This window comes from Myotis yumanensis, unplaced genomic scaffold (genome assembly GCF_028538775.1).
Source record: "Myotis yumanensis isolate MYYU_CA2020_CCGP unplaced genomic scaffold, mMyoYum1.0.hap1 SCAF_2, whole genome shotgun sequence".
Taxonomy (NCBI): domain Eukaryota; kingdom Metazoa; phylum Chordata; class Mammalia; order Chiroptera; family Vespertilionidae; genus Myotis; species Myotis yumanensis.
Genome location: NW_027223753.1, coordinates 200,838,044 through 200,865,307, shown reverse-complemented (window position 1 = coordinate 200,865,307; position 27,264 = coordinate 200,838,044). Strand labels below are relative to the sequence as shown.

General features: G+C 38.7%; 1 protein-coding gene across 2 annotated transcripts; it reads left to right on the top strand.

The window, feature by feature from the left end:
* The first annotated feature begins 1,293 nt into the window (after nucleotides 1–1,293).
* Nucleotides 1,294–26,530, top strand: CUNH21orf91 (chromosome unknown C21orf91 homolog). 2 transcript variants are annotated; one of them, XM_070406986.1, is made up of 5 exons: nucleotides 1,294–1,362; nucleotides 2,277–2,410; nucleotides 18,628–19,167; nucleotides 20,708–20,770; nucleotides 21,744–26,530. In XM_070406986.1, exons 2-5 carry the CDS (start codon nucleotides 2,284–2,286, stop codon nucleotides 21,899–21,901), a joined length of 888 nt encoding a protein of 295 aa, XP_070263087.1. In that variant the 5' UTR covers nucleotides 1,294–1,362; nucleotides 2,277–2,283; the 3' UTR covers nucleotides 21,902–26,530. The 2 variants fall into 2 exon arrangements, with proteins under 2 accessions (XP_070263087.1, XP_070263088.1); XM_070406987.1 differs by lacking the exon at nucleotides 20,708–20,770 and having other exon boundaries at nucleotides 21,744–21,830.
* Nucleotides 26,531–27,264: the final 734 nt, after the last annotated feature.

The window sequence follows — 27,264 nt, the reverse complement described above, 5'->3', positions numbered from 1 at the left end:
AAGATGGGTAGAATCCAGGAAACAAGACATCTTAGTCTCATTTACCTAGAATGAGAAATTCAAATAGAAAACACATGGGCTTTTCTATTTTAATGAGTGCTTCTCAAACATTGGGGGGAGGTCTTGTTAAAATGCAGGTTCTGATTCAGCCTCAGATGAGACTGGACAGTCTACATTTCTAACAAGATGCCAGGTGATGTAGATGTTGCTGGTACATCTGCTAAACTTTAAGCAGCAAGAACACACATCGCATTGATGATTTATATCAAGTGACAATTTGGTCTATAGATTCCCAAGATGTATGGAATCCATTCCTCCCGTTAGTTACATGTACATTGACAACTCAGCCCGTTTTCTATTTGTGAATGTAACCAGTTCAGGTGCACAGGATGCTCTGGAAAATCGCAGTGACTTTACACCTGCAGCCGTGGGTTCAAGTCCAGACTCTGGTGCTAACCAACAGACCATCTGGGTTACCACCTCTAGGCTGCAAAATGCGAGAACTGTCCCGGCTCCCCCTCTCTAGGCTGTCGTGAGGATCACAACAGAAAATGTAAGCGCAAGCAGTGGCATGAACTAAACCCTAAAAAGAAAAAGAAAAAAAGAATGACTTCAAATGTCGAGCAACGTCCGCAGAACGAGGTTTCACTTACCACACTTTTAAAAGGACCGGGACCTAAAATAAGAGGTGGGGCTCCGGGAGAATCCCCTTGGGCGGGCTAGGAATGTGCCATCTTGTAAGAGAGGGGCGCCCCTTTCAAAAAAAAAAAAAAAGCTGTAAAATGTCAGCTTCTGCTTTTCTCACAGTACCCTGCAATGATGAAACTTGAAATTGGAACTTTTCCCCCGTTGCCTACTTCCCCGGGCACCGCAGTCCAATGCCACTCTTTCACTTCGGTCTGCTGACTTCACACAAAGTCCTCCCCACGCCTCTGCGTCCCGGGCTCGCACCCGCTCGGCACGGTCCTGCCCCCGCACCCCGCAGCCCCCCGCCCCGGGCCCGGAGTTTCCACTACGAAGGGGGAGGTGGCGATGGACTCCTCCACCTCCTCGCGGGCGGCGGGGGCGCGCGAGGCGCCGCGCTCCGGGGAACCGTGCGAAACCCGGGCGAAGCGACGCGGGGATCCGACAGCGTCCGAGCAGAGGACGCGGACTCGGGGACGGAGCGGAGGCGCGGGGCCCGCCACCCCGGGGCGAGTGCGCACCTTCGCCCCGGCGCGCCAGCACCCCCGGAGCCTCCCGAGGGTGGCACGTGCGGGAGAGGGCGGGCCGGGTGCGCGGGCCGCCCTCGCCGCGGCCGGAAACAATAGTGCAGGAGCCCGAGCCGCGCGGATCGGCGGCGGCGGCGCGCGGAGTTGGACGGTAAAGACCCCGCGCCCCGGTCCCTGGTTCCCGACCCTCCTGTGCCGCGATCCCACGGTCCCGCCGACTTCGCGCTCGCTGTCCGCGGCCGCTCGCGCTGCTCCGCTTGGGGGCGCCCAGACGGACGAACGGACGGGGAGAGATGGACTGGGGACCGCGGCACCCCGCGGGGTGGACCCGCCTCCCCAACGCCGGAGACGGCGGGGGGCCCGACTGACTCCCCCGGGCGCGGAGTCCGGTGGCCTGGGTTCTCGGGCGCCTTCTCTGGATGGGCGGGAGCCCAGGGCGAGGGAACCCACGGCTCCTCCCGGCGCGACTGGGTCACCCCGCCGCCCGCGGGACCCGACCCGCGCGGGGGAGCCGCTGCCCGGTTTCGGACCCTGCGGGTGCTTTGGACGAGAGGGGACGCCCCAGCCCCGGTGTTGGCGTGCGCACGTGCATTTCCCTGCCGCCGATCTCCGGCAGGAAGCCCCGCTACGCCGCGGAGTTAGCGAGCCGGCATCTAAGGTTCCCACGATGAAGTTAGCAAGCAGCGCCCGGAACAGGTCGCTTTTCCTGCGTTTCACCGCGCGGAGTAGGTCGCCAGCCCCCAGCGTCGGAGAAGGCTTCGCGCCCAAGTTCTCTCTGCCCGTTCGGACTGGAATTCCCGCAAACCGCCTCCCTTCATACCCCCTCTTCCCCGACCCATGGAAATATGGGGCCAAAAGGGCGTAGTGTCTGCTAGGCGAGGCTAAGGGTTATTAGGTCTGTGTCTCTGCTCGATGAAAGTATGGTGCTGAAGTGCAAGTGCTAGTTGGATGGGACTATGGCCTTAGACAAACTGCTCAGCATCCTTCTCTTCCTAGAAGTGGCCCGTGTTGCCCTGAGGACAAGCCCTTGCAATTGCGTAACTTTCCTTTTCTGTTTCTTCACAGGGGCACTATGAACGCAGAGGAGCAGTTTGTAAACATCGACTTGAATGATGACAACATTTGCAGTGTTTGTAAACTGGGGACAGACAGAGAAACCCTCTCCTTCTGCCACGTTTGTTTTGAGCTGAACATTGAGGGTACGTACAGAGGAGAGGTTCATTTGGTGGCATGAACTTGATACAGCTGCTGTATGGGAACTAGTGTTGAGGCAAAACAGAAATTTCTTATATAGTTGCAAATTGTGTGAAGTGTGGAGATCTGTTAAAGATAAGAGCTTGTGGAGACAAAGCTGAAGTTAGCAGAGCCAAGAATTTATTTTAAAAATATATATTTTTTAAGCTCCCACAGTGCTAACCCCATTTTTGCTAATATAAAAATGAGGAGTATTGACTGGTAATATGTTTTGTGCTTTGAGAGTTTATGAAGTTATGGGATTTTAACAGACATTTGTGTGTGTGTGTGTGTGTGTGTGTGTGTGTGAGTGTGTGTGTTTGTGTGGTTTGTTTTGATTTAATTAATTGAGAACTAAGGTAACCAAACATTTATTTTGATAGGCAAATGTAATTGTATTCCATGCTGGTTTCCCCAGTGCTATCTTACTATCTAGAAAAAAATGTTTTAATTTTTAGTGGTGACTCACACCTTTAATAATTTCTTAAAAGGCTTTTAAAATGTCTTAATAGTATTTCTAAGAGTTCTCCAAATACCTTTTAAAAAATCTCTGTTATTGAGACTCTTTATTTGGATTAGTGCACAGTTAATGTGTCTATAGATGGCAATAACTTGCTCCCAAGAAACATGTGGGAGATGTTTCTTAAATCTTGATGTTATCGTGATAAAACTGTGATTTTTAAAAATATTTGAGTCAGGCTAAAAAGAATATTCTGATAATAAAAAAGTTTACCTTAAGTCTTTTGAATTTTGAATTGTAACAGCAGAGACTTTTTTTTTTAGACATGTAGATTTTGGGTGGTTTCAAAGCAGTATTTCATTCTTTTTGCCAATTTGCATATTTGATAATTTTCATTATCTTTTTCTATTAATTCAGTAGGAAATATGAAATGTTCCTATAATAAGAAAAAGGAAAGAGAAAGAAAAAAATACACATTAGGATGATATACCTTGAGATTCCTTTTAGGACTTACTTTTCAGAAATTGTTGTAGGCAACAAATCAATATGTATAGATATTCTATAGTAAAAGTCAAAATTATAACCATAAGTAGACTGCTAAAAACATGTAGAGTTGTTTATGTGACAGTCATCTTTCATTTAAGATCAAATTGGTTATGACAGTTTTGCTATGATACTCTCTGGAAGAATTCTAGTTGCTGAACATGATAATTGACAGAAGCTCATGGATTTCCTGTAGGTTTCACACATATAACTTTGGCTTTAATAAATGTAGTAAATATAACTGATTTCAAAGAGAGGGCTTATAAAATATGATTTTACTGTGCCCTTTATCATGCTAGCATGAAAGATTATAAATTTATGTTTTTTGGAAATAGAGTTGGCCCTATATATTCTTTTACTTGTAGATTTTCATTTTAGATGGGCAGAAGCATTAGAAATGATCTAATTCAAACCTATATTTTACACTGAAGGAAACAGCCAGACTGTTGGACTGTTCAAGGTTGCACCAATGGTGATGGCAAGCTGTTGTTAAGTCCCAGGCATTTACTGTGAGCAATTCTGTGCCAGGCACTGTATTAAATAAGCACCTTACGTGGATTATCTTAGCTCAAAATAGCTCTGGGATAGCTCCTTTTTATCCATTTTAGAGGTGATGGAATCTAACCTTTGAGACCCAAGAAATATACTTTGAAGTCGCAGAGCAGTAATTGACGGTCCTGGACTTTGAAGCCTGATCATTTAGGTCTAGTATATGTGATGTTAATTTCATTGATCTGCTGTCAATAGTTACTTCAACTGATAGGGCTAATATTGGAAACCTGTTTTGCTGAATCCTAATTGGCTACCCTTGCTATTCGGTTAGCCAACTTTTTCTAACTAGTGCTTCCTGCAAAATCATTAATGGTATTCATGCTGTGATAGAATTTTTCTACAGAAATCTAAACTTTCACAATTACTTTTCTAGCCTTTTTTTAAATATGTATTTTAACTGGTTCTTAATCACTATATAAAGAATATACAAATATTTCTCAGATACCATCCTTATAAATATTTCATCTCTAATACAACAGCTATCTCAGTTTGAATCAGGACTATGTTATATTCTATCTACACTCAAGGTTTTATGTTCTTAATGCCAGTTAAACCTTTGTGAGGAAAATTAATTTAAAAATAAATTTTCTTCTCACTTTATCTGAAGTCTGTTCTCAGTTCTCGCAAATATAATACATTTTCATATCAACCACAATGATGAGCTGGAACAATATAATCATTTTAGTATCCTAAGATTATTTTTGAAATCTTAGGAATTTTAGGGGGAAAAAAGGAAGAAAGTGAGGACCCTGAAACGCACAAAATTTTTGTTTTTATATCAGTGTACAGGTTTTTAGAAACCAACAAAAAAAGTGGTAATAAAATAATTCCGTACCTAAAAATAACAAGGTATATTCTTTGTCTATGTCAGTAAACATTTTTAAATGTTTTTGCAGTTTCCTTCCCTCTACTGTGTTCTGAGCACAGTGCCAGCCAATAAATGTTAGAATGTAAAAGGTATTTTAAAAACTATGATATTTAACTTTACTAGTTTGGTATAAGTATTTCATAATGTGATAATGTTGCTATTGCCTGGTTTCTTAGCATACTAATTACTAAATTCACTCGAAGGCATTCTATTTGTTTTTTGTTTTTTTTTTCAGGTAAGAGGCTAATTAAAAATTCCCTTAAGGAATTTTTAGACTACTTTGTTTTTTGTTTTTATAATTTATCAGGGTAACATTGGTTAATAAGATTATAGGTTTTAAGTGTACATTTCTATGATGAATGATCTGTATACTGCGTTGTGCTCTCACCATCCAAAGAAAGATCATCTTCCATCACCATATATTTGGCCCAAGGCTAGGTTTTGAGTCCAGAATTAGGCTAGTTTAGAGCCCACATACTTGTAGTAAACAAAAATGTTTTACACCTTTTGGATTATTGCTTACATCGAATCAAAACTGGTCTAATCAAATGGCCTCTTTTTTAAAAGCTGTATGCCTGCATATATTTATAAAATGAAGACAAAAGAGAAATAACAAAAGATAGCCTAATCTTGCATGAGAGATTCTGTATTCTGAGTATGGCTCTAGGTTGCCTTTTTTTTCTGTGACTTTATGGTAATTAAAAGGAAATGGCGGGGGGAGGGGGAGTTGGGCGTTATTGGGGGGATGAGGACACATTTGTAATACCTTAACCAATAAAGAAATTAAAGAAAAAAAAAGGAAATGGGTATATCTACATTTTAGATACTTAAAAGACATGGGTGATATATAAGGGACCTAAAAATTATACTTTGAAGACTTAAATGTTCACAGGATTCCTTTTATTGTTACCTATAATTCACCATTAAAATAAAATAACTTGTATGTGTCTAGGATTAGGAGACAGACGCATAAACTTCTTATATTTGTAGCCTGTCCTTGGCCTTAAGACGCCATAAAGTTTTGTGGTTTTTTGAGTATATGATTAAATACACTAATATGCTTCATAATTCATTGTGCTAAAACTTCTAAAGTTGTTTAATGACCAAATGAGTATAATCCCTAAGCTGTTGAGGCTGGGAGGAAGGTAGCCCAGGGTGGTCAGGAGCCAGTAAAGAAACTCAACTGTAATCTAACTGAGGCAGAAATGAACTAGAGAGGGAAAAGATTCAGGGCTCCAATCTGTTACTTCATGCTCTCTGTTTTCATTTTGTGCCAAAATGCTGTGCATATAATTAGTGTTTCTACCTTTCTCTAATAATTTACTTTCTTCCTTTTCTATAGAGATAAGCTTTTTTATAAGATTGGCTTAGCACTGGCCAGTGCGTCTCAGTTGGTTGGGCTTCATCCCGTGCCCAGAAGAGTTGCTGGTTGGGTTCCGGTCAGGGCACATCCCAAGGTTTCAAGCTTGATCCCTGTTGGGGGGCATGCAGGAAGCAGCTGATCAATGTTCTCCTCTCACATCAATGTTTCTCTCTTCCCTCTCCCTTCTCCTCTCCCTGAAAATCAATTTTAAAAAAACCTTAAAAACTTAAGATTGGGTCAATTCCTAAGCAAAGTTTCCAGTGTAGGTTGATCTTGCTAGTTGATTAGTGTGCGTTACTAATTCTTACTAGTCCAGCTCAGACTTTATAGCCCATCTGCGTTTTGATTCTCCCCTAATTTGTTGAACTTTTCTAGAAGCCTGCCCAAATTCAGATCCTTAGTAATCTTTCCAAAATGAAAAATCTATCGGTTTTCTCTTGGTTAAGGCACTGGTGAACCCAATGCTTATGTTTACTCTCATTCTTGATTATCTGTATCTGACTGAAATGCTGTTCATATGGTCAGTAGTCCAGGAGCAGTTTGAATCTCAGTATTAAATCCTTGATAGCATCTCTCCACTTAAATAAAGGGGGCCACCGTTTTTGGTAGGGAAGCTATGTACAGTCTAGATAACTCCATCTGGTATTAGCTTCTTTCTCTTATTTTCCCATAAAGGCAAACAATGCAATGTTATTACCTAAACAAGCATTTTAAAATATAAAGCCTAATGCGAGTTTAGAAGAGAATGAGCATTAAACTTTACTAACATTAATAGAACATTTTAGAAATATTTAAAACATACTTAGAAAGTGTCCTTCTGTTGACATTCTAATAAAACTTACGTCTTTCAGTGTTTATTAGTAAATGTAATATAAAGATATTATACTTGCATAGCACTTGAGAGGTTGAAAAGGCACTTTTACAGCACCTTAAATTTAATCTTCATATTATATAGGAAGTTACTTAACATTAAGTGTGAATTTCAAATAAGGTAATACTAAGTGATTGAAATCAAAGTGCCTAAGTAACACTGTAAAATTATCAAAGTTACCAGCAAAGTTCTAGTTAGGATGGGTTATAATTATTCTAACCCAATTTGGCACACCAAATCTTTAGGATTTTGACAAGGGGTTTCAGTAGGTTTTTCTGCTCTAGCTGCCATATTTCCCTTGTAGTAGCTGCTCAGCACGTCCCTAGTTTCTTTGTTTTTTATGGACAATGTGATTGGTGATTTGTGTTTAGTCTTTTTTCCCTCACTCTTTCAGCCTTTGGATCTCTAACAAGGATTGCCAGATAAAACTATAATGTGGTTATGATTTTACTGGGGAGGAAGACTGCTTTCACTTGAAGGTTAAGTACTTTTCTTTGCTAGATACATTTTTAGCCTAAAAGAAATTCTCACGATCTTAAAAGAAATTCAGAATTTTAGGTAAGTATATGTGTCTTTTACGATTTCAGCATCTTAATCTTTTTTGTGTCACTTAGTTTGTTGGAACATACAGTGCAGTACATAAAGACTAAATTGTCTTGGACTAAATAACACTGTTCTTTCCCAACCCAAAATGTATTTCTTTGTGGGAATTTTTAAACGTTTTTCACTGAAAAAGAAAACAGATTGCCTGTTACGGAAAATTAAAATACAGGAAACAAAAAGAATTTTAAGAATCATAATCCCACATATCCACCAATAATCTTTTAATATTTTTGGTTCTCCTAAACCATTTTCTGCAGTAGAGTGTGTGTGTATGTGCGCACACACTCCCATGTGTGATGAGTCAGGTTTAAGAAATGAGGCTACAGATAATATTTCACAACCAGCCTTTTTATACATCTTTTTCATGTTTGTAGGTAAAATACTATCATGTTGATTTTTTAAAAGTTGCGTCCCATTGTACCATAATTTAATTAACCAGAGTTCCTTTGATGAATGTTTAGCTTGCTCCCAGTTTACCTGCACTAAAATGTTCTTATATGTACATCTTTTTTGCTTGTCTGATTAAATTTCCATTTCATTGTAGCTTAAATGCCCAGAGGAAGACTTTTGAGTCAAAGGTGTGTCTTGAGTTACAGTCCTGTCATTTGTTATGTCTATCATTACTACTGAATTAACACCATGTAATCAGCATAAAAAAACCACCAACAAAACTCTATTTGTTTTCTAATGAAAAAATTTTAGTGTGCCAGTTTTTTAACTTCTTTGTTTAGATCACAGTTCTTTTTACTCTAGAATTGCTATGATACAATTATAACACATGGTCAAAATATTTATATTTTAGCATTTTGCAGTATGATGCATCAATTATTATTGCTTTTTTAGCTTTAGTTTTTCTTACCAAATGTTTGGTGGGTTGTAGTGATTGTTTCCCATCAGCCGTAATGTTTATCATTACCTATAGCAGTGATTGAATTATAAATGCCTTCAAATTCACAAGCTAGTATATCTCTGTTTATTAGATGCTGCTATAAAGCATTTATTTAAGGTATAGTCAACTAGAATTTCAAGAACAGTGACTCAGATGTATGCAAAGAAGTTGAGATGCAAAACAGGTTTTAAAATAGCTGCAGGACAGTTTTTCATTTTGTTTTTCTTATTTGTAAGAAAGTAAATCATGCACAACTTTGGGCAGACAGCATTCCAGGAGATGAAGGACAAAGAGTTCATGTGACTATCACATTTCTTGCTTTCCAACCTCTGAATTTACTTTGTTCCCCCATTCAGCTGGTGTTACTATGAAGGCATTTTTTTTTTTCAGTATCTGTTAACCTTTTTTATCTTTAGGAAAGATTTTTTTCCTGCAAATTAGTGTCTCCATATGCCACATGTAAGTGGATATTTAAAACTGACAACTCAGTCATATTATAGTTCATTTCAGTAGCTTTTTAGGAGCCTGTTATGACACCTTCATATCCAAAATTTTAGAATAAATGTCAGTACATTCAATTAGAGCTAATTAGGGGGGAAATTTGAACAAGTAGAAGATTACTTGTGTCAGTTGAAGTAGTGGTCTAATTTGATATATTTTAAGTATTAGAAAAACAAATTTAGCTTTTTATATTCTATGCTGCTATGCACCAAGTATTGCATACTAGACTATCAGTAAGAACATGGAAGAACGTGGACAGCTTCCATCATGTTCTCATTACAATTACCCTTTTGCATAATAAATTACCTATAGACAAACTGCCCTGTCCAATTTGAGAGCCTAGCCACAATGTGATTATTCAAACCTAAGTAAATTAAAAGTTTAGTTCCTCGGTCACACTGGCTGCATTTCAGCGTAATGGATAGCACAGATACAGAACACGTCCATTATCACAGAAAGTTCTGTTGGACACTGCTGGTTAAAAAACAGGTAGCTACATTAGGAGGTAGAATTGAGTATGGATTGTTATTTTCATACCCTGTTAGAATAAACAGTTGTTATGTAGGTGTGATTCCCCAGCTTCCCCACTGTTCTAATGAAAATGTAAGTTTCACTGAGAGAGGTTTTTCTTTTTGACAAGTTATTTGCAATTTTTGCATCTCCTATCAACACAAGAACTCAGATCTACCCTGGCTTCCTTGGTTATTTGAGGTTAAGTTTATCTTTTAACACTGAGGCCCGGTGCACGAAATTCATGCACAGTTGCAGTCCCTAGGCCTGGCGGGCGATCGAAGCTGTAGCATCTGGCATGGAAAGGCAGGTCCCAGTTGACCTCTAGGCCCTGGTTAGTACCTGGGCCCCTGGGCCCTCACACGCCCCCTTCAGCCTGAGTCCCCACACGGAGATGTGGTGAGCATGGCCAGGCACAGTGTGGGCCTCTGGGCCACCCAGCGGCGCTGAATGGAAGCTGGGTGGGCAGCGTGCTTTCTCCTGGTCCACCTTGAAGACCGGCTCCTGTGCGAACCCACGGGGAGCCTGACTGGCCCCTGTGATCCCAGGAGCTCTAGCCCAGCTCACCTGGAAGTTGTCGCAGGGGTGCGGGGCAGGCTCCTCACAGGTGCCCGGCACCTGAGCGCAGGGGCTTCCCCAGCGTGCAAGCCCTGGCATCCTGGGGGAGGGTAGCAGGGAGAGTGAGAGTGAGCTCAGCAGACACCCCACATTCTCACCGCACCTCCGTCCCCATCACCCCTGCCCCCAGGTAGCCGGTGAGAGGTTGCAGTGCGTCACCAACACCCGCCATGTTCCATGTTGCCCCCTGGTGGTCAGCACACGTCATAGCGAGCGGTCGAACAACTGCCCAAGGGGACAATTTCCATATTAGGCTTTTATTAAATAGGATTATCTCTGCACTCCTGCCTCACTGAAATTTGCCCTTATATTTCACTTATTGAATTAAACTGCTTTAACTGCTTAATCCTTCCCTTAGCACACACAAAATCTTTAAAAAAGTAACTAAACATCTCTAAGCTGAAATCTGCTGTCTAAAGACCACCTGTTGGTATATCTTTCTTTAGGGCAGTGATTCTCAAAATATGAAAAAACAAGTTGCTAAGCCCATCTGTATATTGGCTTGGTGTGGTTGCCAGTAATTCCATCTGTTAGCAATGCAAAAATAAGCCACTGCCTATTACTTATAAACAGTATGTTGGACACTTGTGCATGACTGACTCTTCAGTGACTCCTGAGTTAGCTAAAGGCCTTGCCGGGAGAGAAGTGGGGCAGTCTTTATCACAGCACCCACTATGGTACATATACAACCCGTTGTGGGCTTAGAAAGGAAGTCAGTGCTCTGACTATCCATCCTTGCCTTCTCACCTTTGGTCTACTCTCCTACCTTTAGTCCCATGGCAGGATAGACCATCTGAGCATCTTCCCACTGAGTGACCGGGATTGGAAATAGATATAATGCTAATAACGCTTCTTGAATCATGACTTGGTTGCTGCTTCTTGCCCATCAAATGCAGAATAGCCTGATTGAATTGGGTGTCAAAGCATCATTGGAACTAGCGGTTATTTACACAGAAGCCACCCAGACCCATGTCACTGCACAGCCTTAGAATAATACATGTGTCACCAGCCAACACGGCTGCAGAGCCTGCTAGGTCACAGGTACCTGCAGACTCATCTGAGGGAAATGATAACTGTTTTTGAATTGAAAAGCACTTGCCCTATTTCAGCCAGTAGCTACTGCTCATTACTAACCAGTTACTGCCAGATCTTCTGTGGTTTTTGTTTTTTTGTTGTTTTTTAAGAGAAACCAAGAAACTGAAAATTGGACGTGGGTCTATTTTTTTTTACTTTTAAAACACTCAGAGTCTAAACAAAACTTCACTATGGATCCAGACTTCAGGGGGGCAGTGCACATCATAGAGACCGGTCGTTCCACCACTCCGTCGATTTGCATATTAGGGTTTTATTATATAGGATGGGAATCTTATCCCAAAACAAAGACATAACATCTCAATCCGTTGAATCTTAGTACAACAAAATGCAGCTATCTCCCCGTTTTTGCAATTAGCACTTACTTAAAGAAGCTCAGAAGTCTTGATATGGGCAGCACATCAGCATGCAGGTGCTTGTTCTCTTAGCAGCCAAAAGAGGATCATCATAAAAAGGAAAACACCTTACTCTTGGAAAAGTCTTTAAGCTGGGAAAAATGTGAGCCTTCATAAAAAAAGACTTTGGAGCAGTACCGCACACATTGTCGATCCTGTTTGAAGGCAATATGTTTACAATTTCTTCACAGCATGTTAACAACCTAGAACTTAAATCATAACGAAATTTTCTTGCCTCACTTAAGTATTAAAGAAGAACACAGAAAACCACCATTTGGGAAACCAATACTGCCAATTTTCTAATTCTGTTTTAACTCTGAAGTTACAGTTGAAGTGCTTGCTACCGTGTATTACAACTTTACCTCCAACTGCTGGTTGTATTCGATTTAGTCTACCTGTGGAATACCACATTACATTAAGCCATGCCTTTGACTGGGAAATGAATCTAGTAATCAAATTCAAAGTGAAATCTGAGAGTCAGATGATACCAGTCAAGCATGTGAACTACAAAGCCATCAGTATGAGTGTGGTCTGCTGAGAGACATTGCTGTGTAACAGATCAGCTGGTGAACCAGCAAGCAAAGATTGCTTGGCTTCCCTCATTGCAACCAAATCTTAATAAGGTCTTGCAGAGGCTAGGTGGAAAAGACGAGGATAATGGGAAATTGATAGATCCTAAGTGTTCTGGGGGCCATTTTGGAGTGCCATTTGGAGTGTCATCTTTCTAGTATTATGTCACTATGATAGATTAAATGTAAGCATGGAAATACCCTTCTTTTAATATGGTGTCGGGTGAATTTCCCGCCAAAATATAAGATGGCGCGGGCAATTATTTAGGTTTCCCGCGCAAAATCAGAGTTAGTTTAAGATACCTATTACCCCAATGGGTATGAAACGGTTCGCATACGCAGGTAGGTATCTTTGTGAACGGCAAACAAACAAATATTTGGTAATACGCAGTTACAATCGGCCCGAGTTTACACGTTTCCCGCACTCCACCGCAAATCTATATGAACCGAGTTAAGACGGCTCCCGCGGAGTACGCGCAATTCACGGGAGCCGACTTAACTCGTTTCCCGCAATCCAAGTGTTATAAGGATACAGTAGTAGGAAAACATTTGAGTGGCTTTTGCTCTTCTGCGGGTTTAACCAAATTTTTTGTTGTTTACAATTTATTTTTTACCTAGTTACATCTTTTTATTTTCTTTATTGATTAAGGTATTACATATATGCCCTTATATCCCCATTGCCCCCCCCATTCCCCAACTCATGCCCTCACCCCCCTGGTGTCTGTGTCCATTGGTTAGGCTTATGTGCATGCATACAAGTCCTTTGGTTGATCTCTCCCCCTTACCCCCATCCTCCCCTGCCTTCCCTCTGAGGTTTGATGGTCTGATCGATGCTTCTCTGTCTCTGGATCTGTTTTTGTTCATCAGTTTATGTTGATTATATCCCATGTATGAGTGAGATCATGTGGTATTTATCTTTCTCTGACTGTCTTATTTCACTTAGCATAATGCTCTCCAATTCCATCCATGCTGTTGCAAATGGCAAGAACTCCTTCTTTTTTACCACAGCGTAGTATTCCATTGTGTAGATGTACCACAGTTTTTTAATCCACTCATCTGCTGATGGGCACTTAGGCTGTTTCCAAATCTTAGCTATGGTGAATTGTGCTGCTGTGAACATAGGGGTGCATATATCTTTTCTGCTTGGTGTTTCTAGTTTCTTGGAATATATTCCTAGAAGTGGGATCACCGGGTCAAATGGGAGTTCCATTTTTAGTTTTTTGAGGAAACTCCATACTGTTCTCCACAGTGGCTGCACCAGTCTGCATTCCCACCAGCAATGCAGAAGGGTTCCTTTTTCTCTGCATCCTCGCCAGCTCTTGTCGTTTGTTGATTTGTTGATGATAGCCATTCTGCCAGGTGTGAGATGGTACCGCATTGTCATTTTGATTTGCATCTCTCAGATAATTAGTGACTTTGAGCATGTTTTCATATATCTCTTGGCCTTCCTTCTGTCTTCTTTCGAAAAGTATCTATTTAGGTCCGTTGCCCATTTTTTGATTGGATTGTTTATCTTCCTTTTGTTAAGTTGTATGAGTTCCCTGTAAATGTTGGAGATTAAACCCTTATCGGTGATAACATTGGCAAATATGTTCTCCCATGCAGTGGGCTTTCTTATTGTTTTGTTGATGGTTTCTTTTGCTGTGCATAAGGTTTTTATTTTGATGTAGTCCCATTTGTTTATTTTCTCGTTAGTTTCCATTGCCCTCGGAGCAGTATCAGTGAAGAAATTCCTTTAGCATATGTCTGAGATTTTGCTGCCTGTGGATTCCTCTAGAATTTTTATGGTTTCCCGTCTTATGTTTTTAAGTCCTTTATCCCTTTTGAGTTTATTTTTGTGTATGGTGTAAGTTGGTAGTCTCATTTCATTTTTTTTTGCATGTATCTGTCCAATTTTACCTACACCATTTATTGGAAGAGACTATCTTAACTCCATTGTATGTTCATGCCTCCTTTGTCGAATATTAATTGAGCATAGTGGTTTGGGTCAATTTCTGGGTTCTCTATTCTATTCCATTGATCTATATGTCTGGTCTTGTGCCAGTACCAGGCAGTTTTGAGAACAGTGGCTTTGTAATACAGCTTGATATCTGGTATTGTGATCCCACCTACTTTGTTCTTCTTTCTCAGGATTGCTGCAGCTATTCGGGGTCTTTTTTTATTCCAGATGAATTTTTGAAGAGTTCTTTCTAGGTCTGTGAAATATGCCGTTTGTATTTTAATCGGGAGTGTTTTGAATCTATAATTGCTTTGGGTAGTATAGACATTTTAATGATGTTGATTCTACCAATCCATGAACACGGTATGTTCTTCCATCTATTTATATCTTCCTCTATCTCCTTTTTCAGTGTCCTGTAGTTTTCCGCGTATATGTCTTTTACCTCCCTAGTTAAGTTTATTCCTAGGTATCTTAATTTTTTTGGTACGATGGTAAATGGGATTGTTTTTTTAATCTCTCTTTCTGAAAGTTCACTATTGGTGTATAGAAATGCCTCAGATTTCTTGGGGTTAATTTTGTATCCTGCTACATTGCTGAATTCATTTAAGTCTAATAATTTTTTGATGGAGTCTTTAGGGTTTTCTATGTACAGTATCATGTCATCTGCAAATAAGGACAGTTTTACTTCTTCTTTTCCAATTTGGATGCCTTTTATTTCTTCTTCTTATCTGATTGCAATGGGTAATACTTCCAGGACTATGTTGAACAGGAGTGGTGAGAGTGGGCATCCCTGTCTTGTTCCTGTTCTTAGGGGAAATGGTGTTAGTTTTTGTCCATTGAGTATGATGTTGGCTGTGGGTTTGTCATACATGGTTTTTATTATGTTGAGGTATGATCCTTCTATTCCCACCTTGCTGAGAGTTTTTTATCAAGAAAGGGCGTTGGATTTTGTCAAATGCTTTTTCTGCATCAATTGATATGATTGTGGTTTTTTTCATTCAGTTTGTTTATGTGATGTATCACCTTTCTTGATTTGCGGATTTTGTACCATCCTTGCATCTCTGGGATAAATCCTTCTTGGTCATGGTGTATGGTCTTTCTGATGTACTGCTGAATCTGATTTCCTAGAATTTGTTGAGGATTTTGGCATCTATGTTCATGAGGGATATTGGCCTATAATTCTCTTTCATTGTGTTGTCTTCATCTGGTTTTGGTATTAGGGTGATGTTGGCTTCATAGAATGTGCTTGGAAGTGTTCCTTCCTCTTGAATTTTTTGGAATAGTCTGAGGAGGATAGGTTTTAGTTCTTCTTGAATGTTTGGTAAAACTCCCCTCTGAAGCCATCTGGCCCCAGGCTTTTGTTTGCTGGAAGTTTTCTGATGACTGCTTCAATTTCTTCCATAGTTATTGGCCTATTGAGATTCTTAGATTCTTCCTGATTGAGTTTTGGAAGGTTGTATTTTTAACCAAGTTTTCTTAAAGTGAATTGATCTTTGAGGGGAACTTAAAGAATAGAAATGGTGTTAGCATGCCAGATGGGTTAGTGGGAGGGTTCTCAAAGGATGTGAGAGTAGTATAACAAAATCAGATGAAAATGGGAAACAATAAGAAAGAGAACTATTCAATAGAGACAGATTAACTTTAAAAACGCCACTGTTCATATGGAAATAAACTGCCTATGTAAATTTCTAAAAGCCTCTATCTAAAACTAGTACTTTTAAAAAATTAGCAATTATGATTGCCAATTAAGGTCTTGGTTCTCTAAAAGTAATGACCTCATGACAAAAACAAAGTCACATGGACATCATTGAAGTATTTTTTAAAGAAATTATCATAATAGTTAGGATGTCAGTTACATTGGTCTTCAAAATTTTTATTAGTAAGCAAGTTGTAGTGCAGTTTTTGTTGAACTGGTTTAGACGTTCCTTATAACTCAGCTCCTCAAAATTATCAGCTCATTTCATCGCATTTAGATTTGTTCCTATCAAAAGCTGCTGAGGAAACATTAGTGCTCAGAGCTGTTTATATTTGTAAATGCAACTGAAATTGTAGAGTCAGTTAGGAACCTCTAGAATCTCTGAAAAAAGCAATTGTTTTTCCTCTTATATTAATTTGAACTGATGAGGTGGAAAAATAACAAAATAACTTCAAGAGTTTATAAAATGGCATGTATATTGGATACAAATTAAGTGGCCTACTTCCATTTTCTAGATTAAAAATAATTTGTTCAGGTATCTGAAATAGTCAATGCATTATATTTTTTAACATTTTGTGTCCTTTGCTACTGCCTGGCATGTTTTAAGCTATGTTTATATAGCAGATATTTTCAAAATGAACTTCAAAACTCAGTCAAGTTTTAAATTTTTAGTGAGCTAAAAGAAGAGGTACAGATCTGGATGAACAAGCTGTGGTTTACATAAAGCAACCTTTTAAAATCCTCAGTATATGTAAATTTCTGTTGAAGTACGTAATTGAGTAGAAGTTCCTGATTTTGCTTGGCAGGTTGACTGATGCCACAGCAATGGCATCTCTGTATCAGTGCCTCTCATCGGTTCTTCAGGCTAATGGCCCATCAGACTAACTGTAGGAGCAAGTTCCCTGGAAGATGCCTCTGTTAACCTCGAGCAGCCTGCAACACTGCCCTCCTGGTTCCCTGGCTAGGATGGGCAGAAGGTCTCATTTCAGTAGACCTTGAATGATACTGGGTAATAAGTTTTGGGTTGTTTGTTTTTTTATATGATTTTAATTTTCCTTCATTCATTTAACTGCTTTTTCTGGAGTACTCACTGTGTGCCAGGCACTGTGACATTGAGGATGCATGTAAGACAGATAGGGACCCTTTCTCACAGAACTTACTACAGGAACTAACGGCAGGTGGAGAGGCAATTGGAGAATCCAGTATTAAACTGGTAGATGTATTGGTCAGAAAAGGTTTCTTCGAGGCAATGAGAACTAGACATGAGATGATCCAGACAGTGTAATGGGAGTGGTAATGGAGTGAAGCAGGATTTGAATTATTGTATTACTAGATGTTATGGGGCAAAATCTATTAAGATGGGCAGCAAACCACCTCAGAAAGTTGGGGGAGAGGTGAGGAGCTGCCACGGAGGATGCTAGGTTTCTTCCTTAAGTAGCTGGTGATGCCAGGATCAGGAAGAGGATCTGGGTTTGGGGATTGGGTAGTGAGAATGAAGGAAGAGGAGTTTATTAAACAGGATGAGTTTGAGAAGCTCACAGGACATCTAAGTGGAAATGTACGCTGTATCAGAACTCTTGCCATGACACTTTTTTTCTTCATGTCTTTTTTAGGGGATTTTTCTCCTGAATGTCTGAAAGAATCTGAAATATTAGTCACATATATATATATTTTCACAGTAAATTGAATACGGTGGTTCTCTGATTTGCTGTTCATCTCAACAGATTACTTATGTGCACATTATTATGTAGGTAGCTGGGTTCCTAGCATTCATTTGGGGATTTAAGCAAAAGTTAAAAGAAAAATTATTTATGGAGAAAGAAAGTTATTTTACATTAATTACTAAGAACAATCTGGAATAAGAAAAGCCTTAACTTTTAAAAGCCCACATCATTTTTTTAATAGTACACATCTGTTACATTGACCTGTTGTTAAAGCTCTGGGGTACACTGGGAAATTTATTGTTTCATATAATTTTTAATACAATTTCTGAAGTTTCTAGATAAATTTTTAAAATTTAACAGCAAAATTACTTTGTGTAGCCTAGTTTAGAACCTAGAACCCTTTTTATATGCTAAAGAATTTTTTTTTTTTATATTGACTTGAAGGAGACTTTTGTAATTTACTGTTTAGATCCAACTAAATCATTGCTACATGGATTAGAGCTGTGGCAATGGAATAAGAATGAGACCATTTACTGTTTGGGCGGGGACTGGCAGTCATCTTTTGGCAACAACACCTAACAGAGTTTATAGAGCGTGAGGAAGCTCTTTAATAAATCTTTTGAAGATAGGAAAGTAGGCGGGTTTCAAGTTCTTTCTATCTACTGCTATGTATCCTGAGCTATAAGGATTAGAATCGAGTAGCAGAATACCGTAGAGCTACCTGTAATGTAAAGGCCAAGAGTCTGTAGATGTAAATTGCTGGTTCATTATTATTATTTTTTATATTATATTGTATACAATAACATACCTAGACTAATGTTAAAATTGAATCTTTTAAGCTCTTAAAAAGGCTTTGCTATTCATAGGAATTTAACATTACTAAATATATAGTTAAATTAAAGCAGAATTATTAGAGCATATTTTGTATTATTAATACCAATCTTCTTTAGAATTTTTCCCCTCATTTACAAACTATCAGTAACTCCTTGATTTACTAAGATTTGTAATGCAATTTAGAAAATGAAATTTTCTCATCTTGTTTTTTTATAGGAATACCAAAATCTAATCTCTTGCACACCACATCATTAAGGGGCCATAAAGACTGCTTTGAAAAATACCATTTGATTGCAAACCAGGATTGTCCTCGATCTAAGCTTTCAAAAAATACTTATTATGAAGACGTTAAAGCCATTTTGAGTAAGAAGATAAACTGGATTGTACAGTACGCACAAAATAAGGATGTGGATTCAGATTCAGAATGTTCTAAACCTCCCCAGCATCACCTGTTTAATTTCAGGCATAAGCCAGATAAAAAGCTACTCCCACAGTTTGACTCCCAAGTACCAAAGTATTCTGCAAAATGGCTAGATGGAAGTACGGGTGGCCTCTCAGACTGTACACAGAGAATATTGCAGCAGAGGGAAAACTCAGACTTCGGGCTTGCTATGTTACAAGGGTCAGGTGCCACTTTGTGCCACAATAGTGTATTGTGGCCTCCTAGTCACAACCAGGCACAGAAGAAAGAAGAGACCATCTCTAATCCAGAGGCTAGTGTCCAGACCCAGCAGCCACATTACAGCAGGGAGGAGTGTAAGTAAAGTGGGAGAAAGGCGGAAAGGTGGAGGTTGGCATTTCATTGGGTGGTTTTTTTTTACATATTTACATATGGGATGTTTCAGCAATTTTGCTGTAGAATCATAGATTTGGTAAATAAAGTATTTAAATGATAATAAATTCACCCCATAAAAAATGGGGTGAGTTAAAACTCTCCATCAACTCTCTGGAATACTCGTTAGTATGTCCTATGCATTAGAATTCTGCAGTACCATGATTTGTTTTGCCATTTAAATGATTAAATAAATGGAGTCAACAAACGTAATTAGAAAGTTCAGACTTCATATAATTTAGAAATAAAGCCTCAACAGTTGGCTCACACACATTGTCATATTGCTAATCCCTTCAAGATTAATGGACTGGGAGTGGCATTTCAAAAGCAAAAGTATGATATTTTACTGAAGGCCAACGGTAATGTGTTAGTTTAAAGGGGGAAAAGTGACTCATTCAGTCTGCAGCTACAGAAGCTGAGATAATTTTAGTTGACTTAAAATCAAATTATTTTAGAGCAAGAAGAGACCATGGGTATCTATATATATAAAGAGCCAGGGGCTGTCACATCCGAAACAACCGAATGGACGACCAAACAGGCTGAGTGGGGTGACAAGGCCAGCAGGGGTGTTAGTGAGGGACGACCAAATGACTGAGCAGCAGGCTGTGTGGGGCGACCAGGCTGGCAGAGGGGGCAGTTGGGGGCGACCAGGTCGGTGGGGGGGTGGGGGTTGGGCATTTGGAGGAACCAGGTTGATGGGGGCGGGGCAGTTGGGGAGACCAGGCGGGGGGGGGGGGGGCGCAGTTAGGGGCAATCAGGTCGACAGGCAGTGGCAGGGGTCAATTAGGGGTGATCAGGCAGCCAGGCAGGTGAGCAGTTAGGAGCCAGCGGTCCTGGATTGTGAGAGGGATGTCGGACTGCCAGTTTAGGCCTAAACAGGCAGTCGGACATCCCCCGAGGGGTTCCGGATTGGAGAGGGTGCAGGCTGGGCTGAGGGGACCCACCCCACCCCCATCCCCCCATGCACAAATTTTGTGCACCGGGCCTCTAGTATTTTAATAAGACTTCTTGATTCTACATATCTAAGATTACATAACTAGATAGATAACTTCATTTTCCAGACTGTTCCCAAAGTTTCTAACTTGGGATCATGAACCTTGTAGAGTTTAAGCAAAATTGACTTGATGGGTAGTGACTGGCACTTTTTAAAAACTGAAACAAAATGGGATATATCAGAATCCAGTGAACCTAAGTGCTTTTCAGTGAAACTTCTGTTGCGGGCGGGGGGAAGGGGGGGGTGGTGGTGGTGGTGTACTGGGATTGATATAAAATCTTCCTGTGGATTGAGGTTATGATTCGAAAACTCCACACTGCAGGAGTTAATGAATGAATCCTAGGATACTGCTGAACGTTACATTGGCAGATAAGTACAAATTTTTAAAAAATAGGATATTGTGTTAGTGATGTAGGCAACTTATTTTCCCAAATTGTTGTGGTAATAATGAATATATTTTCATGTTTCAGTGAATTCGATGACTCCTGGTGAGGTAAAGCAACTGAATGCAAAGCTCCAACAGCAAATACAGGGTAAAGAATCAATGTCAGTGGTGTTTTGCCTGTGAAAATTTTGATACAGAAATCCCCTATAACAGGGTACTATTAGCTTCATCTGCAGTTAAATTTGAAAATTGGGTTAGAACCTGTTAGAGTGGAAGTGAAAATGGATACTACAACTTTAATCTCTACGTTCTTACTAATATTTTACTATGCAGGTGAACTCCGTAACAGGTCTTTAAGGTATTAGCCCTGGCTTTGAACAATTTCAAACACAAAAATATTAAGAATAGCATAGTGCCGTGGTCGGCAAACTGCGGCTCACAAGCCACATACGGCTCTTTGGCCCCTTGAGTGTGGCTCTTCCTAAGCCTTAGGAGTACCCTAATTAAGTTAATAACAATGTACCTACCTATACAGTTTAAAAAATTTGGCTCTCAAAAGAAATTTCAATCGTTGTACTATTGATATTTGGCTCTGTTGACTAATGGGTTTGCCGACCACTGGCATAGTGAACCCCTTGACCTATCTTCATCAGCTTCAACTAGTACAAAAAGCATAGCTAAATTTTCCTTCATCTCTACTTTCACTCATTCCCCTTACCCCACCCCTAGCATGGATTATTTTTTTCAAATATATATATTTGTTGTTGTTGCTATTATTAATCCTCACCCGAGGATATTTTTCTATTGATTTTTAGAGAAAGTGGCAGGGAGGGGGAGAGATAGAGAAACATTGATGTGAGAGAGACATGTTGATTGGTTGCCTCCCACATGCAGCCCAGGGGATCAAGCCTGCAATTGAGGTACATGCCCTGGACCAGAATTGAACCCAGGGCCCTTCAGTCTGTGGGTCGATGATCTATCCACTGAGCCACCCAGCCAGGGCGGTATCAAATCACTTTAATTGCAAACATTCACCCAATGTGTGTTAAAGTACTTGAAGTATAAATCATAGGGTTAGCTTTCTGTGTACTCAAATGGAACTTCTTTTTAAATCCTTACAGAAGTTTTTGAAGAGTTAACACGCCAAGTGCAAGAAAAAGATTCTCTGGCCTCAGAGCTCCATGTCCGCCACGTCGCCATCGAACAGCTTCTCAAGAACTATTCCAAGTTACCATGTCTGCAAGTGGGGCGAACGGGAATGAAGTCCCACCTGACATGAGCAACGGAACTCAACTTACACTCACTTCCTGTGCCCCGCCACTTCCTGGTCAGCCACTTGCAATGTGGTCATTAAGTTTGCAGAACTTAAAGGCAGTATTGAACATCTTTGTTAGAAAAAGCGGATCGTCACACTCTAGTCTTCTAGGGTTCATCATTTTGGTTTATCTGGGGAATTATTTTCCCCATAATTACTAAGTGGCCCTCCCTAACTTTTACCACATGTGACTATTTAAGTATACTGTTACAGTGTGATTTTATGAAACATAGTTTAATGTAATTCACCTCTCAAACCAATAGAAGGTTAACAAATACCTTAGATTAGTCTGAACTACTAAAGATAAAAATTTTAAGAGGGAAGTTAAATTCATAATATCACCTCTTATTTATTATGAGCAATATTTTAATATGAAAATTTTATATATAAAAATGCTATTTTAGGTACCTTTCCATTCTCTTTATAAATGTGTATTTGAATGGCTCTGTGTATTATATTTACACTTTCATGTGTGAATATCTTACCCATGTTTCAGATCTTACTGCATTTTATTCTCTTACTACACTGCTTTTACAACTGTTACCTTGTTTTCCAAAGATAAATGTATTTTGGAGTAGAAATCTATCTGGTTGAATTGTTTGACTCCTGATAACTCTTATAAAGAGGAATTAATACCTTTTTAAAGCAAATATCCAAGAAAATAAAATATATAATTTTTTCTAACAAAAGCAGTTCTGAGTTTGTTCAGGAAGAAAATGCTAATCTAGCTTTTGTATGTCAACAAGTCTACATAGAAGTTAGAGCCTCTTCTGTTTCATTATTTTCATTCTACTGACTTTGATGTGTTAGAATTTGGACAGAGTAAGTCAAGCCTCACTTGTAAGTCAAATGGATTATCTTCAAATTGAATATACTGTTAAATTATTGCCCTGCCTTTGAAAAAAATTAAAATTATTTTGTGTGCCACTTCAGATCAAAGTTCAAAAATCCTTGAACTGTCCAAATTCTGTATCACTGAAATTAGTGCCCAAAGAAAGCATTCTGGGGCATTTTTCTAAACTTTGGAATCTAAAGGGAAAGAGAAGATTGCTTGACCCAGAAAAACAAAACTCTAATTCAAAAAAAAGAAGCCCATTTTTTTTTCATTTTAGAGAAACAGAAACATCAGTTTGTTTTTCCAGTTATTTATGTATTCATTGGTTGATTCTTGGGGATCAAACCCACAACCTTGGCATATTGGGATGATGCTCACAACTGAGCTACCCGGCCAAGGCTAGGAAGCTCATTTTTGAAAGGATTTTATATGTTGCCTATGTTTCCAAAGAGCTGTGAACTAATGGCTTGTCTCAAACAGCTAGATAAGTTTTTAATTTATTATAGTAAAAGCCTCAACCAATGTAGAACTCAAATGGGCTCTAAGTTCGTTTTCAGCTGGTGTTTAGAATGTGTTTATAAGGTAAGATCCTTTGCTTGAAAGAATCTACAGGGAAACCCATAATTTGGTAGCATATGCATACAAAGATATAAATGACTTCTGCCTTAAATTTGGCAGCCTGCCCTGACTTGGGTCAGATTTTAGTCAAACACAGACACTATTTGACTAAAGCAAAGAAACACCTCAAACTAATAGAAACAACTTTTTATAATGCTAGAATGTGTTAAATTTGCCCAAGAGTATTGCTTGCTAATCTCATTCATTTTGTTTTGTTTTCTTTGAAGTATGACGTAACTGCTTTTTTGGAGGGAGCTTTTGAAAGATGCTTTCAATTTCTCTCAATTCTTTGAGTTATCCAAAATGAATTTAAAATCCAGGAGTGGGGACACGTTGCCTTAGTGTTTGATAAGCTTTACATTGAATACGTGCAATATCAAAATCCATACATTTACAAATTAAATAAAACCTTTTCCGGATGATGCCAGTAGGTATCTCAGTGCTTAGATGTTTTGGTCACATTTTCAAATTTGACTTGACTCTCTTTTGGCAGAATTCATTATGGGTGTTACCAGCCAGTGTGCTTGCATACATTTGTGCTTCTATTTAGATCACTTTGGGACAGCCATGAAAGTCTGGGATGTGTTGCATTTGATGGTAGTTGCATATTTTCCAGAATGGGAGCCATATGGTGCGGCCCTGAACACAACAGTGCTATCCAAAGCAAGTATGTGCTTGCTTCTTAAAGCATTTCTGGCAAATGTGCAGGTTTACTAATGAGTTAGGACAATTAGATGGGATGATGCCTGTGCCAAGGTCTTAATTAGGGACTCTGATTTATCCCACTTAGATATTTCTACTTAAAGTCTTCAAGGGAAAGGTGCTCTTTAAAAATGTCTGTGGTGCTGGTACTCACACTAGTACTTTATTTGGGTAAAATATTCTAGTAAAAAAAATTGTTATTTTGCACAGCAGTTTTTCCAAACATTTGATAAACTTATTTTATATTCTAATGTTAGTTTTCTTGGTTGAATATGAAATTCCTATATATTTTAAAACAAGGCTAAGGGACACTGACCTTGAAAGACTATGAAATTCCACAAGTATTGGTTACCATACTTGGCTGTTCTTCTGTACAGTTGGTGGTACTTTCTGAGGAAGTTTAGGAGGAAATCTTACCTATACCTTCAGTTTCAAAAATGGCAAAAGAGGCAAGTTATCTGTTATTAATTTCAGAGCTTATATGGTTAAGGGGAGTGAAATAAGACTGATATTTTTTTATGTTATAAGTAATAATTAAACAAGTTTAATTCAGTTTTTAAAAAACCAGTCTAAAGTCAAAGTGGTTGTGACTATCCAAGATTATTCTCTTGATTGAAATTTTCAAATCCATTCAGGCTTTTGTCATCCTTTGGCCTTAGTATATATAATATCCTAATTTGTCTTACATTTTTTTAAAAGTCACGTACTTAAGACCCCAGTAATAGATGATGCAGTCAGCAGAATAGTATTTTTTAGTTTCTTATGCATAATGTTGGAGCAAAGAAATGCTCTTATTTTTTCAAATTATATGCTCAATTCACCACAAAGTGCCCATTTTTATATATATTTGAGAATTATTTTTAAAATAAGTTCATGTTGGAAAGTGGTTTCAGAGATATAGTCAAAATATATTCTATTTTGTTGGCATCTTGAGATTTCCTCGGGATTTTCATTTTACTATATTCTTTACCACTGAAGATGGTTTAAAGTGCTTGCTTTCTTTGTTTATGTATCTTTACTTTGGAGTTTACATTTGAGTCTGTTTTTGGATCTATTTGTGTATGTTTGCCATTTTGAGTTTTGATTTTTTAAAAGACATTTTCTTGCATTATTGTAAAATGAAATACAAAATGTATGTGCTCTAAACTTTGGGAACTTTTAAAGGATAAATTATTTGTGTAGCTTAATAGGAGGTTCAGGTTAGTGACCATAAAATTAGGTTACATGACATGAAAACTTTTAAAGGGTATAGTGTAAAGTTATTATAGTGTTATTTTTCTGATTTGTGCCGGTGAGTTTACTGACAGATGTTATCGATTATGATAAGGTAAGATATTTGAGTATTTTCAAGTACTTAATAAGAAGTTTAGTACTCTTAACAATTTCCTTAAATATATTTTGTTCAGATGTGGCTGTAAAACAAAGATAATTGATTTCATTTCAGTGTTTAATTGCATTTTTCACTTTAGGTTGGTGGGAATAATTATTTGAGAAAATTTGTGGCAAAAAAAAACAGTACGAGACAAAACTCCACAGGTTATTCTTGCCAAGTTAAGTCTTTTGGTGATGGGAGGAGAGAGGGCTGACTTACCTGAGTACTGAGGTAACAGGGCTCTGGCACAAGTGCAGACGTCCTGGAGGAGGAATATAATACTGTGTGTGGAATAACAAGGTTTTGTCTTGCGTCCCAGTATTTTCATTCCCTTTGTCCTTTCCTAATTGTTCTTGCCATAAAGTAGTCCAATGTATTAAGCAATTTGGTCGTGTTGCTGAGAACCACATCACAGCAAGTCTCTAGCATTAAGATTTTTTTTTTAGCATCTAGTTTGTAACATACATTTTCTATTCTTTTTAGTTTATGAGTCCAGATTATGACTGCACTTAGCCATACTAGAGTGAAACAAAATCATGGAAATGAGTATTGTCCACCCTCTTACCCCCCAAAAAGTGTTAGTTGAACTTCCCTTGCCTACACACAAGGCAAAGGGAATTTTAGTAAATAATGTGTTTATTTCTTTCAAACATGTAGAATGCTTATTTCCATTCTACCACCTTGAAAAGAGGCAGTTTAGGAAATGTTCAGTAACAACTTCTGTTTTAAAGCCATTCCCACTTTTACAATATGTTGTGTGTGTTAACTTTGCTTTAAGTCTGAGTAGCTTACACTATGGTCATTGAACTTAATCTCTGTGGTGTTAGAAATTTATTTCACAACATTGTGCTAAGACATTTGGAAAAAGAAAATGCAACTTTAATGGTGAGAACCAACTTGGTTTTTAAAAAGTTTAGACAATACTTGGCTGTTACACTTTTCTTTTAAAACTGCAATAATTTACATTTTTGTATTGCTCTACTTTGGAACTGTAACTACTTATGCTTGTCTACCATTTTTTATTTTATAACAATAAAATAAATATTTTGTTATCTGTTTCAGTGAATATTTTCAGTGAGAGCATTTTTTTTTAATGGTTGACCTATATGGGGTGGGGAGGGGCGTGCTTTGCAGGCTTAAGAAATCTACACTTAGAATTGTTATCTAACAATTTCTTATCTTAATTTCTTATGAGAATCTTTCCTTGAGACTTAAATGAACATTCTCTCTGTCCCAAGAGTCCAGACACAGGTAATAAATTCTTGTCACTTAGTGGATGTTTATGTAACTTTTTAAATTGGATTGTACTTTACATAACAGTAAATACACAGATTTTAAGCATACTTGAGTTTTAACAAATGCATTACAACTGCATAACCGTCACCTGTTTGTACCCCTTTCCATCTCCTTATTCCCCAATCCCTTCCACCCACTGTTCTCATCCCTGTCACTGTAATTTGCGTTTGCCTGTTCTAGAACTTGACATAAATGCTGTCACACAGTATGTGCTCATTCACCTCTGGCTTTTTCACTCAACAGGATGTATTGAAATTCATATTAATGCAAGAATCAGAAGTGTATTCCCCTTTTTTGCTGAATCGTAATTATTGTCTGAATATATTATAATTTGTTCATTGACCTGTTAATGGGCATTCGAGTTGTTTCCACTTTGGGGCTGATAGGAATGAAGCTGTTAGGAATTTTTTAAATTAGCTTTTAAGAGAATTTGTAAATGTAACAAAATATTCAAGGTCCCTTATGATTAGTGTTATGAATCTGAATAGTAAATTACCATTTTTC

Excerpts from the sequence above, each read along its gene's own strand:
- CUNH21orf91 (XM_070406986.1), top strand. The coding sequence starts at position 2,284 with ATGAACGCAGAGGAGCAGTTTGTAAACATCGACTTGAATGATGACAAC. Across the intron at positions 2,411-18,627 it reads TTTTGAGCTGAACATTGAGG|GAATACCAAAATCTAATCTC; the intron begins GTACGTACAGAG and ends GTTTTTTTATAG. Across the intron at positions 19,168-20,707 it reads ACATTACAGCAGGGAGGAGT|TGAATTCGATGACTCCTGGT; the intron begins GTAAGTAAAGTG and ends TTCATGTTTCAG.